The sequence below is a fragment of the Papaver somniferum genome, chromosome 4, assembly GCF_003573695.1.
Source record: "Papaver somniferum cultivar HN1 chromosome 4, ASM357369v1, whole genome shotgun sequence".
Taxonomy (NCBI): Eukaryota; Viridiplantae; Streptophyta; class Magnoliopsida; order Ranunculales; family Papaveraceae; genus Papaver; species Papaver somniferum.
The window spans coordinates 46,655,657-46,671,664 of NC_039361.1; the positions used below are offsets into that span (position 1 = coordinate 46,655,657).

At 37.0% G+C, this 16,008-nt stretch overlaps 1 protein-coding gene across 1 annotated transcript; it reads right to left on the bottom strand.

Moving 5' to 3' along the window:
* Positions 1 to 1,210: 1,210 nt before the first annotated feature.
* Positions 1,211 to 12,473, bottom strand: LOC113275367 (mediator of RNA polymerase II transcription subunit 23-like). Its single transcript, XM_026524853.1, has 21 exons — positions 12,276 to 12,473; positions 12,143 to 12,186; positions 11,863 to 11,962; positions 10,464 to 11,441; positions 9,046 to 9,280; positions 8,654 to 8,871; positions 8,156 to 8,369; positions 7,207 to 7,487; positions 6,969 to 7,052; positions 6,265 to 6,359; positions 5,888 to 6,050; positions 5,564 to 5,809; positions 5,116 to 5,286; positions 4,923 to 5,036; positions 4,719 to 4,844; positions 4,359 to 4,507; positions 3,923 to 4,163; positions 3,069 to 3,840; positions 2,112 to 2,293; positions 1,703 to 1,806; positions 1,211 to 1,605 (listed from the first exon to the last, which is right to left on the bottom strand). The coding sequence occupies exons 1-21, from the start codon at positions 12,378 to 12,380 to the stop codon at positions 1,395 to 1,397; spliced, it is 4,833 nt and encodes a 1,610-aa protein (XP_026380638.1). The 5' UTR covers positions 12,381 to 12,473; the 3' UTR covers positions 1,211 to 1,394.
* Between the last annotated feature and the right edge of the window lie 3,535 nt (positions 12,474 to 16,008).

Genomic DNA, 16,008 nt, shown 5'->3' on the forward strand with positions numbered 1-16,008 from the left:
GGACTGGTCGGTTTGTAGGGTCTAATTTCATTCAACCATTGGCACACATTGTGCCACATAGGTGAATTTCCATTGGTTTGTTAGTGGGTTTTGGTTGGGACCTTTCAGTTTTCTTCCCTCCTAAAACTAAAGTGATATCTCAAAAACATATTAATAATGACAAAATGAATGGATCAATGACTCTCGTTGTCTATTGCATATAACCAAATATAGAACGTCTTATTCGAAGTTCGCGCATTTGCCAACCAAGAGGAGTGGCAAAAACGCGGTTTAGATATCCCTCGTCTCACTCATGACTTAGTGCGTTAATTGGAATCACAGCGGGGATGTGGGCATTCGTCGATTGGTCGGTCATGACCACGTGGATGATGATTAGTGGGTCCAAAAAATAAACATCACATCCCAGAGTTGGCTTCTTCCTCTTCTTCTGGTGATGATGGCAAGGATAGAAGAAGATTCATGAGACCAGTTCAACCATTGTGTATGGATCCCCTGAAAAGTCAGAAACTTTTGGCAACGCTTTTTATCGGAACAATGTTATTTTACTCCACAATGCGTTGCGAAAAAAGATAATGCTATCAGTTCAGTTCCACCATAGGTTTTCTTTTTTTTTTCTCTGAATTATGAGTTTTAATAGTCTTAAAAAAAGGTTTACATTTTATATAACTTATGTGTACACTTCACACATTATTACCAAATTCTAATTGTTGCCCGTATTTTGTTTTAGAGTTTACAAAGTCAATCAACGAGATCATTTTAGAAGGGGCCACTAAGTTACATCTTTTGTAACCTTTATGGCAACCAGGAGCACAAGTGCTACAACTACCCAGTAGCAGAAACACTTTTCAGAAGTCGTAAGCGAAATTTTGTTGCTTCAAAAAAAAATGATATTTTTTTTCCTTATAAGTTATTTTGAAATTTACTGTAGTTCCTAAATTAACTTTGGTTTTTTCAGACTTAATTAGGTAGAAAAAACTAGTTTTCATGTGGTATTCAAACACCCTCTTAACTTACTGCTTGTTTACTGTTTCGCATCATTAACTTCTTCGTTGACATGTGTGTTCATTTGACTCACTTGGCAAAGTTGCATCTCTTATTCAACTCTGGGCCTGCCTTAATTTTAAATCCACTTCAGTTGCACCTATAAGTGCACACATAACAGTTCTTCTCTTTAACACAGAAGCACTGTAGAAACCCCAAGATTTCAGGATTGATTGACGAATAGTGATTTACTGATTGATTGTTGGGTTGATACGTCAAAAATGACGTACCACCCTTACATTTAATTTATCATATATATATCTAGTGGTCAACAAATACATTGTGAGTTAGTACATACTGCTGCCATTGGAAAAAAGACAGGAAAAAAAGAAGATATATACCACCAAACGAACTTAATACTGAGGAGGATTCTGAGACACCACCTTCGGATGAGTAGCAGCATAAACGGAAGACATGGGATCAGTTCGAAGGTGAGAAAGAAGGTGTTGAACATCAGGCCTTAAAAGTTCCATTAACTTCCCACAGAGAGCTAGGGTCTCTATTTTAGGTTTACTAGTACTCTGCACCGGTCCTCCCTGTCCTTCATATAGAACCGCATGGTGTCTGAGAAAGAAAAAGCAAATGTTAATGCTCCCAAAGTAAAAATAGACCGAAGAAGTTGATCTGCAAATCGAAATAGAAAATGGAACGAGAATCTTACAAGAAATCGATAAGATCTGCTATGTCTGAGGCTTCCGTGGGTGTAGAAGGCTGTGAGTTTCTCCCGAAGACATCCGCCATTAAGTTGAATAGCAAAGCCAGAGACTATAATAATAGTAAAAGAGCGTTAAAAATATTTCTTTATAAACAGAAAAATGATAAAATAATGAAATCAACCGGCACTGATTTATTATGGAACCTTAATAGTATAAAATTTGATACATTAAATTTTTTGGAAGTCTGGTGCTGTAAAAAATCATTCAAGAAATGCATAATACCGTGAGGAAAATTGGTTTTCCTTACGATTACGGTTATATCACTCGAATAGTTGTCTCGAGTCTAGTTCGCACCCAATGTTCTGGGTTTCAATATAATAGGAAAACCATAAGATTCGATGTGAGCTTATGTACCTTCATAAATAGTGGGCGCGCAAAGGCAAGACGAGGGAGCAAAGGACCAAGTATACGGAATGCTATCCTCAACATTGCAACAGACGAGACAGGTCTAAGATGCTTAATAATTGCATGTGCCCCTTCAAGCCATTCCTGAGGAAGGTTACTAAAGAAAGAATGCAGGAGGGCAACTATATTACCTGTTATAAGATAAAACATTTATAAGCTAAATGTCAGAATGTATATTGGAAACACAATCTATAAAGAAGGGAAAATAAGGCGATAAGCATAAGCCAATAACAACGGTGAGAATCGGACAACTCCTCTGTATCCTTTTGCCAGATGCCTATTAAAGAAATATACGATACATTAACTAACCTATTCACTTTGTTTTAAAGGTTAATCCAGTAATTAACATTCATCCTTTTGGTTTTAGGGTTTTACTCTTCCATCTAAACTTTTTAGCATTAAATACAGTTACAGCCTTACAGGCAACTTCTGGACGCATCACACTATATGCCAATTTACTCTCAAAATATACCCTGCTTCTATGGGATTACTCGAACTTATGTCTGATAGTGTATTTGAATTTCAACTGCTGTACATTTCTTGGAGAGAAAACTGTGTTTGAAGTTAAACTACAAAAAAAAAAAAATGAATTGTATTTGGGAAGCAACCTTGGTACTTGCTCATTTCTGGGTTTAAAATTGTCTCCACTAATATTTGAGGGGTATTTTGACAATCGCAAGATTATTGTGTGAAAACAACAGGTGTAGTCTTAAATCAGTAAAGCAAACTAAAGAAGCTCGCAAGTTGCTGGGCTATTTTCTCAAAAACATAAGTGGTGCAGGTGGGAGAAAACAGAGTTGCAGAATCTAAGTACCATCAAATAAGAAATGCGAGATACTGAAATAAACACCTGAATCTAAGATGAAGGAAGTTTATCAGTAAAAAAAATGGAGGTGACAGTAGTACCTATGGCTGTTGATGTGTTATCTTGAGCGGCCCATGTTGGATCTAGCAAAGCATATCCAACAGCAGAATCTAGCTCCTTCACTGACTTTTTCCCATCAGTGAGCCACCAACACTCTTTAATTATACGTGATGCCTCTACATAAAGTTGCACATGAAAATCCGGAGGTAACTGAGCTAATAGAAGACCACAAGCTTGGATCATCAAACAGGATAATTGTTGGCTCGTATAACCACTTTTTGAAACAAAGTTGCTGGTGTTGATTCCTATAGTTGAGGGATTCGATCGGCTTGTGTTCATGGAGTCTGTGCTTCCAGCTGTAGGTGAGTTTGGTAAAACAGATCCTTGACTAACACCACTTGATGTTCCTTGAAGACCGCTACTAGACTGAATTAGTGTGGGTTGAAAATGCACGACTATATTAACAAGTGCAGTTACTATTTGAGAAGGCGACGCTGGTAGTGAGAGGAGTTCAATTGCTGCTGTTTCAAGATAAAGCTGGGTAAGCGTGCCAGGATCTTGAATTTGATAAAATGGTTTCTGAACCTCCGAAGCATTTATCGGGCCCGAATGCGATGGTGCTTGGGTTCTGTTATATGCGGTCCGAGAATTGTTTGCGGTGTCTCCCATTGCTCCAGATTTGGATTTGTTATTTAGAGGGGGAATAACATTGTTTACTATTCCCAACAGGAGAGTAGCAAAATAGTCTGGCGGTGGGCATGTTGCAGGATTTGATGAACTAATGTGACGAGGGAATGATTCGGAGAATGGGATCTAAGAAAAACCCAAAAGTCAGCAAAGAGCGCAGCTCAAAAATAAGTAGATGCAATAAGCCAGAAATATAAAGCATCAGTACCTTGGAAAGATCGAGTACATTTAGAATTCTCACGATCAACTTGCTTGGAAGATGACCATAGAAATAGGCAAGAATATCTCTGACAAATGTGAACCTCAATGGGTGGTAGGCGAGCAAGGCAGAATAAGCAGCAAGGAACCTCTCGGCCACATCATGAGCATCATTCTCAATAAACCTGTAAACAATTAAAGGAATGACTGGAAGCAAGCGAGCTGCAATATCATCAAAGAAGGGTGGGTACCTGTGAAGGCCAGAGCGACTAAAAGTTAGTGGATTTCTCATTTGTGAGAATACATGTCATGAACTTTTCAACTCAGAATGAACAAAAATGAAGATGACAACTAACAAGTGAGGACGAGAAGCGGAGAAAAGGAATGAAAGTACAAGTTTACATGAATAGAAAGCATAATTAGCATGTTGGTCTGCAGAAAATTACCGCTCCTTCCAAGAGAGATGATTCCCAAGAGCTTTCTGCAACTCGACACGCTTGAAAATTCCTGAGTGAAGCCAATGCTCAGGGGGGCCACGGTTCATACAAAATAATTTGATTCTTTGTTGAAGCTCTTGCTTATCAATCAGAGCCATCTGCGAAATGGACACAAAGAATCTGCATAATTATCTTTAAGAATTCCTTCGAATTTAAGTACCCAACCACTCATGGACTTTGGTGTTCTTAGTCTACAGTAAAGAAGTTTGTTAAATTGCCATGAAAGTTGTGATAGGTTATGGTTTGCAGTAATGGAATATCAAGCACTTAAAGGAAGATAACAGAGGTCTGATCACTACAGAAACATACCACTATCCGCAAAGCATTAGGGTCGTCATCACGGTCAATAAGTGCTAGCAGCAAGATATCTAATGGAAGTAGCTCATGTGTCCATATAAAAAACGTAAGGTTGGCACTAGCTTTTGCTAGAAGGTCCTGTATAAACAAGAAACAAAGAGAAATTAGATTTGGAAGTGACCAAAAATTTTAAAGGAGAACAGAGAGAGAAAGTACCTGTTGGAGATGCCCATGTTGCATTTCCATATGAATATGATGAAGAAGTACATCAACCATAGTGTAAATATTAGATGTCACTTCTTCGGGCGTAAATTCTCTCAAGACACGTCCCTGCAACAAAAACTCCGAAAAATGATTGGATGCAGAGGGAACAAATGAATCCATGAGAGAGAGAGAGAGAGATTCTCACGAGGTTTGCACTATTAATGCTTTCAGGGTGGCCATGCATAAGAATCCAAGCACCAGCACATAGATATTGTCGATGTTGAGGAAAACTATGGTTAATGTAAGTCAGAACATAAGATGGATCAGCAGAGGGTGACAGAAGCTGTGTGCATTGGTTAATAACAGTTGTTTCTGCCTGCCACAAGAAAAGAAAACTATATAACTAAGTGATGTGTCTAGAAAGGAAACAGTGAGACAGAAAAATATGGCCAGGAATTAAAAGATGTGTTGATGGGGGATATCCACACATGCTCCCTCAAAGGTATGCTGTCTGATGACCTCATTATGTCATGGGACACCAGGCAGACCAGAAGAACGATGATATGCTGCAAGGTCTTGACACATCCACCAACCTGTCACCTGACTTGCACAGTGGATCAGAATTCAAAAAAAGCTCTTTAATGCGCACAAACCTGTTGCCAAGCTTGAATGGCATGCCCTCTTTTGTCCATCCGTCCCAATAAAGCTTCACGAATAACAGGAGGGAAATGGCGCATTGTCTTCTCTGACCAAGTATGCTGACTAGTTGCCATTACTTGCTCCAAAAGCGGTTGAAGGTAAACCATTTGCTCAACTTCGGCAATACCACGGGTCTTGATAGTAATAGCAAGACTGATTATCGTCATCCTATTCAATGTTTCTGTGAATTCGGTTGGACCCTGCAAAAATGGTGAAGTGTATTTAGCTAACTAAAACAAACTAGCATTCGAAAAATTAAGAACTTGAAAAAAATTCACCTTCAAATCTTTTTTCACCAAAAACACATCTCGTAGTGACAAGATGAGGTTCATGCATAGGTTTTCAGCCAATCTGAATACGCGATGCTCTGCTCGTCTTCCCTTTAGCATCGCAATTATTTTTGCAACGTCATACATTAATGCCTTGGACTTCCCATGATACCTGCAAACAGAGAATCCTCATAATTATACTATAAGCAAACAATAATTTCTTTAAACATCATGTGTGGAGCTATTAAGATTCTACACTGAACTTTAGAAATGGAATCTGATATTCGACATTTGTTATATAAAATGAAACAGCTTGCCTGTATGTCACATATATAATGTACAGAATCATTTTTCACTTATAAACAAGGTTGTTCAGCAGAGATCACCTATAAAGTGGAAGGAAGCGGTAGTTTAGTATTTCCAGCAGGAGTAGGGATACGCCAGGCTTGTTTAGTATGGCTGGATTCCTCGTCGCCAAATTCTGCAGACATAAACAGAAAATATTACAGAAGTGCATTACATGCAAGAGGAACTACCAAACAATATCACTATAACACGTACATACTGGTAATATTAACACAAAAAAAAGGGTTCAGTTTCAGCAGTGTCATCAGTTTGGTAATTGAAAAAAAGATGTCAATGAATTGTTCAGTATTCATTAACGGATATTCATATATCCAATGAGATTCATGAAAACAAAGAATGTCAGATTAAAAGAAGTCCGAAAAAATATGCAATTGAGAAAAGATAAAATATTCTCTGCTGGTAGTGAAGAAACTGAGGCAGGTGGATTTTTTTCTTTTTTTGATAAGAGGGACGGGTGTCTTATATACTTTGGCTAACTGCTTATAATGCTGATTGCCTGCACTTGATCATACATCTTCCTCTCATCATATTTGTGCATACAGCTCCCAAAATATAATCACAGTGTCATCCTCGGATATATTTGAAAATAATTATAGAGAGAATTACATAATTATAACAGTGTATGTGAATCATGGTAAATTCGGAAGTGGATGGAAACTACAATAAGCATACAAGCAATAAGCAGCTTAGAAAATAAATAACTCAAAAAGCAAATATCGATTACCGTAAAATGCACTCTAAATAATGAATTAGGCGCAACTAGAAGCAATCTGACGTACGTTTCAACCATTGAAATGCTCGGAATAACCTGCGTTGAAAATAAGGGATCAGCTGAAAACCATTACCCAAAAAAACTACTCAAGTAAGTAAAACTAGCTCTAGGATTCGCAGATATATTGGTAATTTGGTTATAAAAATATGGGGAGAAGGTATGGTAAAAATAAATCTACATTCACATTTACCTGATTAAAAAACATAGATTCTTCGAGCTGATACCCGAGTTTAAGACATAGGTTGATGGAAAGACCAGATAATAGTGACATTGGCATGGGGCAAACTTCTCGCATCACCATTACCCTCTCATTGGACTGCACATTTGATCCTGGTAACAATTCTGTTACTCCAGATGAGGTCAACCAATTCATAACTGCTTCACAAGCAGGCTGTGCCATTGTATATGACAGAACCCAAAACATTCCAATTGACCTATCATCCAAATTCATATAGTCAAGCATACGCTCTCCTGCAATTAAATTTTTGGTTATTATGTTTGCTAAAAGTACCTGTTATACTCAGGATAAGAGACCAATAATGAAAACATTCTGAAATCAGGCCTGTATATCAAATTGAAAATTGGCTTTAAGGTACATTAGAAGGTCAATGTATGCTTCAAGAAAGACCACCAGAAACTGATTAACCACAAGAGACCGGTTTTACTTAGTAAAGTATCAGAAAATGTACAACAACAATAGGTGTTCTACTCATTCAAACAGCAGCTTAGTGACCATATAATTGATAAATCATGGAGCACACTTCACAAACGAAAAAAATTTAACTGTGCTTAAAGTTTTCTTTGCTTGTTATTTTAATCGTCCCTGTAACAACTTTGAAACCAAGCACATAAACAGTTTCCAGACTTTTTTAACAACCAGGAATAACCAGTAAAATGTAAAATTTCAATGGTATTTTTTCTAGTTCCCTCATCATATTGGAACACTCAGGCACTACCAACAACTAGCGAAGACAATATGCATGAACAATGAAATCAAAGCAAACAAACTAAAAGCAGGACAAAAGTCGGAAAAAAAAAAAAAGCAATAATACTTTAGGAAAAGTTTCTGATTGCATTGTTAATTCCCATCATATACTTCAATCCAACAAACTACTGTGGCTAGGATAATGGGAATGTACCTTTTGTTACTTGCTTCCACCACTCATCTATCTGCTTGCCCTTTTGAAGCTGCTCGTGATTCAAATACTCTCTAATTGAAGTGTTGAAAGACCAAATACGTAAAGTCTGACTACTGCTTATAAAATCAAACAGGATGCTTTGAGGGGTAACGTTGTTCGGATCTGAGTTTCTATCCTCTTTATGAAAAGATAGAATCTTTCTGGTACTCTCCACCTAACATAAAATAATGCAGTATATTGTTGCAGTAAATTCAATTAGACCAATCTGCAAGTAGCCGCATACCACGAAATGTATAACTTCTCTTATCTCAGAAAGTAAGAATACAAATGATTTAATGTTCTATTGGCATGTCAACAATGATATGGTTAGATTATCCCCCATACCAAATAGCTAAAGAAAAAATTGCAGAGGCAAGAAGGGGGGCAGCTGTGCAAGCAATAAACAAAAACAAGACCGCAAAAGCCTCATACAACACTTAAGAAAAGATTGAAAGAAACCTTTCTGGGGTCTGAGTTTAGGGCGTTTGTCACAATCTCAATTCGAATAATTTGTGCCAGCAGCCACGTCACATGATTGCTCTGAAGAATCTGATGATCACCCTTCAGAACTCGAGAAGCAAGCTTGTCCACAAAATCGAGAAAATCAATACAACCACTCTTCATGAGAAAGAAAAATATATCCGAAAATATAAGCCACTCTTGCCAGAAATGTGTATCTGCAAAGAATTAATTCATTTAGAAACAACATAAGATCACCTGCAGTACTCTTGAGGACTTTTAAATAAGTAAACAGTCAAAAAGCCCAACAAAGGGATGCTTGTTGAAGTACAAATTCAGTTCAAGCATGTAGCTCAGAGAAGGCTCAAAGATTAAGAAAGAGAAACCATTACCTGAATTTGTCATCTTCAACAGTTCAACTGTTCTCTCGATGGTTGCCTCGCTAATCATCTCACTAGAGAAAACAGCACCAGGAGTTGATCCTTGAGCATTAGATTTATAACAGGGAGCCATAAGTAGCACACGTCTCCACCAGTCAGGTGATGGGGATGTTCGAAGAGCATGTCTTACACAACGAAGAGCTCTTTCCCAGTCCATATTTCCTTTTTGGATGGAGGTTGCTAGATCCTACACCAATATAAAAGAAAACAGGGAGTTGCCTGTAAGACAGAAAACAACTATAGCCATATGTTATGAAGTGAACCCCAAAGTTGAACAAAAACTACCTGGATTATTTATGCTCCTACTAGAGCTTAATGATAAAAGTAAGACAAGTTACAGAAAAATAATGTAAGCTTATAACTTTTCATCAATAGCTATTGTCAAAGTTGAAAGCAAAATTGGTCAGCTGACCAACATGATTTTCTGATACAACAACAACCAAGCCTTTAGTCCCAAACAAGTTGACGTAGGCTAGATTTTCTGATACAAGCAGAAACAAATAAATCATCTCATAGCTAAATGCCCACTACCTCAACTTAGAAACGGGAATAAAAATGTGCATCAACTCTAACCGCGAGAAAAGTCAACTTTCTAGCAACTTGAAAGGTCCCTAGTTCAAGTAGTATATGTGAAGCAATGACTTCCTGCAGTAAGTCCTACATGCCTTTGACAGAGGGTTTCTTTCTATATGAAGGGTGTGAGCCTGAAGTAGTAAGAGATAGACTCTTGACAACTGTAAAATGAATAAATGATATACAAAACTTACAGCTACTTGATGTCAAATTAACATAACAAACTGACTAACATAACAACGTTACATGAAGTAAAGAAATCCTTCGCCCAGAAAATAATCAACCTAACACAGCTGAATTTTACTCTTCCATGATTTCATCCATGTGTACATAAATATATTATTCGACTCCAAATCAGCTAGAATTAAACTATCACCAAAATCCAAGTGATAAGGCTGATCCCTACAAACTTTAAGGTTCTAGGATTCAGTGAGAAGATCACAGAGCCGTATCTTTCCTGACATGAACCGTTCCTATATATGCCTGACCAATTAGTTTTTGCAAATTTTAGTATAAACCTATAAGGATTCGAACTCAGGGATCACGTGCAAGAGGTTATTCTAGTATTGAGTGTGCGCTTCATATATGCCACCCTGCCAGTGTGCCCGAGGTGAATGCTGTTTCATAGTTTCTCTGAATGAACCTCAAGCTCATGAGAAAAATTCTCAGACGCATACACCTATGGGTGAAGGTGTGGCACATGCCCGTCAAATCAAAACTCTCTACCATTCTTGTTCTTACAGTATCTTTTGACTTTTAAGGTTCATGCTACACAAAAGATTAAAGATTGCTCTTACCTCTCCATGCAAAGGCTCTCCTAGTACACTCGGATATGTGATGGGAGAATAACGCAAGCTAGCTGCTGATTCACCTGATACACTTGGATAAGCTTGAGTCATTAATCGATGAGTACCAAATGTTGGGCAGTGAAGGTGCTGATCCAACATTTGCATGTGCATGGCCACCATATCTCGTCTCCTATGGATCTCCAAAATCAGAGTAAACAAGGCTTCATCATCAGGTACATTTTCCATAAACTGCAGGCCACTGCGAAGCAATTCATAGAACGGAACCCTACATTTATCTGCATCAACCAACAGCCAAATTACATCTAAGCAACTGTGCAGCCAGTCATTCAGAGACCGATCTGGTTTCCAAGCTTTTAGTCCATCAGTTTCATTAACCTGGGTTCTTTGATCCCAATTAACTAACCAATTCAGCATGTGGGTGAAAATATCAGCATGTGTAACTGGCTTCAAATTGGATTCAAGGCCAGCCAAAATGATCTTACATGACAACTGACGTAAACAGCTAACAGCAGAATCTCTTAGTGAAGGATTTGTCCTAGAAACAATTTTCTGCCCAGTGGAGGCAAAAGTTGAAGACTTGATGGGTGACATAGTTGTAGATGGTTCTGACGCTGACTGAGCAGGAGATCCAATGCCATGCATTGAGGTTAAAGGAGACGCGGGATTTGTGGAATGAAAAGTGGAGTTAGGAACTGCACTTGATGATTGCATCATTCCAATATGTGTCAAACCTGAAGACGCAAGGCTACTTGATGCTGCTTGATGACTTGTTTGTCCAATGGATGTCTCTGCTGCGGAAACTGAAGAAAGGAGAGATGGCAAGAATGTGTCCCAATTTACATAACCCATGGTACACAAGCTACGCAACGCGAACAGAAGAAACTCCGCCCGCGGTGTGTGACTACTACATTGCACAACCAAAGTAATAAGGACAGATTCTGTAACTGCTCGCAATTGCTCCTGGTCCTGCAAAATGACAAAAAACAAAGTCACATTTTCTTTTCTCTTTTGTCAAAGAACCATCAGAGATAGCATACATATTGCATATATACCGACCTAGAACAAAGACTCAGCTACAAACAAAACATTGGAGGCAGAGCTTGTGCTCAGGAAAAGGGTATTCGTCGAGATACAAAACCTTTACCCCAGTATCTCCCATAATAAACTTGTACAGAATCATACTTTTGGTTTTAGATTTGGGTCAACATTCCTCTAGCAGTTTTTGTCGATAAGTCACAAATGCAAATAGATTACTATATGAGTCCTTTATTAAACACGTCTCTCCAACTCCGACTACTTACTATCTCTCCCAATGTCGTTACTATCAATAACTCAACCATTACTATATGCAAATCTTTAAATGAGCAATTTTCGGTTAGACACTTACCGGAAACTGGGCCTGAAGTTGTTCAAAATCAGAAACAAACTGTTCGTTCCGAGGAGGAAGGTCCCGGTTAAAAGCAGTTATCCTCTTTTGAGACTTGTTTCTGAATAATCATTTTTGTTTACAACAAGTAATCAGAACATCAAAAGATACCAACTAATCAACAGTAATATGTGTTATACGATCATTTGAAGCCAATTTCAATTTTCAACTTAATCATAAACCCTAGATAAAATTGAGACCCAACAATGCAAATCAAGTCTACTGAAGAAAACGAACTTACGGAGATTCTCTGATTACATCTTCAGTCTTTTGCCGCAAATTCCTCTGCTCAATGAAAACCAAAAAATCAATTAGGGGATCAAATTAAACGATAACATATAGAGAGAGAGAGAGGGGGGGATTAGGAAATATACACCGAGGTAGAGGTTGAAGAGATCAGCGATAGGATTTCGAGATGGGTGAAAGTGGTGAGCTCTGGAAGGAGGAGCTCCTCCTACTCCTCTTTGAATTTGATCCATTGATTAATTGCAGAGAACACTGACTTTACTTTAGCATTCCACGCTACTGTGTGTAGAGTTCCACAGCTCTGTGAAGAAGAAAGAAAAAAACACTCCAAAACCCCCAAAAAAGCCCAGCGTTTTTAGGGGCCATTCAAAAGGAATTAGGGGCCACATTTTTATTCCCATCCATTGAAGGAGGTTAAGGGATGTCTTAAAAATAAAAAATTGTCTATATTATCCTTCACCTTTATACTAAATCTAAACCTATATCCTTTATTTTCATAATCATATTATTCCACTTCTTCTTCTCTTTTCCACCCATTGAAATTTTTTTCCATCATTTTAATTTTGATTGAAAACAAAGATCATCGATCAAACAAATGTTATGATTGATTGTTTAAAATTAAAACCCAAAATTCATTAACCTTAAAGTTGAAACTTAGAACATCAAAAAAAAGGAGTTCAACAAACAAAACGAATAGATGATAGTAGTTGTGATTCAAAATTAGGATTTGATTACTTGAAATCAAAAATTTGATCCGAAAATTTTCTTGGATTTACAGTAGCAGAAACATAATCGGTAGATAACTATCTATTTTACCTACCGATTATGGTTGATGTTCTTGGATTTACACTAGCAGAAACATAATCGGTAGATAATAATCTACTTTACCTAGCGATTATGGTTGATGTTCTTCGTTTCTTAAGAACATCAACCATAATCGGTAGGTAAATTGATCGATATCTACCGATTATTTTTGATTCTAAAAATTAAATTTCTCTGTACAAAAAGTTACGCACAATCGATAGATAATGAACACCATTAACTACCGATTGTGAAAGTAGAAAATTTTGAAACTTTTGTTAAGTTTTGAAAATTTGAATTTGAGGCCATGAACACAATCGGCAGATAATAAGCATCACTTATTAACACAATTCACTTCCGATTATGGTAGTACTAAAATTCGAAAATTTAGTATATTCGGAGGTTAAAGTAACACACTTTACTACCGATTATGGTAGTACCAAAGTTCGAAAATTTTAGGATTTTGGAAAAATCATATTTTGGGGCCAATATACATTCGGAAGTCAAATTTATTACCGATTATGGTAGTACTAATATTCGAAAATTGAATATATTCGGAGGTTAAAGTAACACACTTTACTACCGCTTATGGTAGTACCAAAATTCGAAAATTTTAAGATTTTACAAAATCACATTTTAGGGCCAATATACATTCGGAAATCAAATTTACTACTGATTATGGTAGTACTAATATTCGAAAATTGAGTATATTCGGAGGTTAAAGTAACACACTTTACTACCGATTATGGTAGTACCAAAGTTCGAAAATTTTAGGATTTTGGCAAAATCTCATTTTGGGGCCAATATACGTTCGGAAGTTAAATTTACTACCGATTATGGTAGTGCTAAAATTCGAAAATTTAGTATATTCGGAGGTTAAAGTAACACACTTTACTACCGATTATGGTAGTACCAAAGTTCGAAAATTTTAGGATTTTGGCAAAATCTCATTTTGGGGACAATATACATTCGGAAGTCAAATTTACTACCGATTATGGTAGTACTAAGATTCAAAAAATGAATATATTCGGAGGCTAAAGTAACACAATTTACTACCGATTATGGTTGTACCAAAGTTCGAAAATTTAAGGATTTTGGAAAAATATCATTTTGGGGCAAATATACATTCGGAAGTTAAAGTAACACACTTTACTACCGATTATGGTTGTACCAAAGTCGAAAATTAAAGGATTTTGGAAAAATCTCATTTTGGGACCAATATACATTCGGAAGTTAAAGTAACACACTTTACTACCGATTATGGTTGTACCAAAGTTTGAAAAAGCAAAAAAAAAAAAAAAAAAAAAAAAATCCCTCAAATTTTTTTATCACCCGAATCCTGCTCAAACTACCGAATATCGAAGGGTAATTTTGTCATTACGAAATATGGGAGATAAGGGGTGAACACAATTTAGGATTGGGTGACCTTTTTTGTTTTATTGTTGGCCCTAATTCCTTTTGAGTGGCCCCTAAAAACGTTAGGCAAAAAAGAAGACTCCGAATCCAAACAAAAGAATTTCTTTCTCTCTCAACTGAAGTCTTGTCACGTGCATCGATTTATCGCCGTCTAGCCGTTCCACTAAAATGTGGCCCGTTATGAACCGAGTAAAACTTCCATGGCTCATTAGTATATCTACGGCGGAAGCAACATGACAAACCGAAAATAAAGAATTACCGAATTCCACGGAAATTACCGAGCTACAAAGGATTACCAAATTCCACGGAAATTACCGAGCTCCAAATGGAAGAGTGTTTTTTTTTTCTTATACTCTGGACTAGTAGTTCCTAAACTACATCCAAACTCTTTAAATAGGCGTGGATTTTGACAATTACGGAGTTCGAACCTCTACCTCCGCAGTGAATGGAAAAGTGGTTGAGAATGTGACTTGTAAAACCGGCTCCTATATATAATGGTAAATATATCCATTTGATATACCAGATTGCTTGCCAAACAAGCTGCGTTATTAAGAGAAAAGTGTATAGCGATCGATACCCTGTAAAGCAATCTAAAAGGCAACTGCTTGCCAAACAAGCTGCGTTATTACGAGAAAAGTGTATAGTGATAGATACCCTATAAAGCAATCTAAAAGGCAACCTACACCGGTGTTAGAGAAATAATTGTTGGCGTTGAAGATTCCATTTCTCGATTAAGAACTGTTAATATTTTTCCCCTATTTCGTCAATTTACTCACACCTATTTGTATATAAATTTCATATTATCTACTTGTTCCTTTGATCTTTTATCTTCTTACTTACTTTTAATTTCATAATCAATGACTTATTCAGATGAAGAGATGTGAGTATATATCGAGCGGTTTAAATTACAAGAAGACGAGCATGTTTGTATATTACGACAACTTGATGATGAGGCAGATGAATATAGAGAACTAAACAACACTATGATGCATATATATTCGGGTCAAATACCTATATAGCTCCAGAGCCAAAAGAAGTAGTCACATGAATATATACATATCGATTGAGGGAACGGTTCCACCGAAGCTGATGCACGGTTATTTTCTTCCTAATTGTTTGTACTCTGATCAAGATTTCCAATGTCGATTTCGCATTGCCACGACCCTTGGTGATAAAGATTATTAATGAGATGTGTTAGGTAGAACCTCAACCTAATTATCGGTTTGATGCACTGAATATTAAAGGTCGTGGTCTTGAACAAAAGGTTACAGCATCCCTAGGGATTCTAGGTTATGCCAAACCTATGGTTTAAAGCAATTAGTAACTTTGTATGGGCAAAAAAACTTCATACAAGTATCTTTTATAGTTTTACGAAGTAATGATTAATCATTTTGGTCTAACGTATTTACAAAAAACAACCGAGGAAGATGTTAGAGAAATATTAAAGCAAAACCAGGATAGATGGTTCCTAGGAATGCTAGGTCGTCTTGACTCTATGCATTGGGTATGGAAAAGTAAGAGTTTCAATACTGTCAAGGAAAAATTATGTAGCACGCCAGTTCTTGTTATGCAGGACTTTGATAAGCCTTTTTGAAATTGATTGTGATGTTTGTATTGTGGGTATTAGTGTTGTTTTATCTCAAA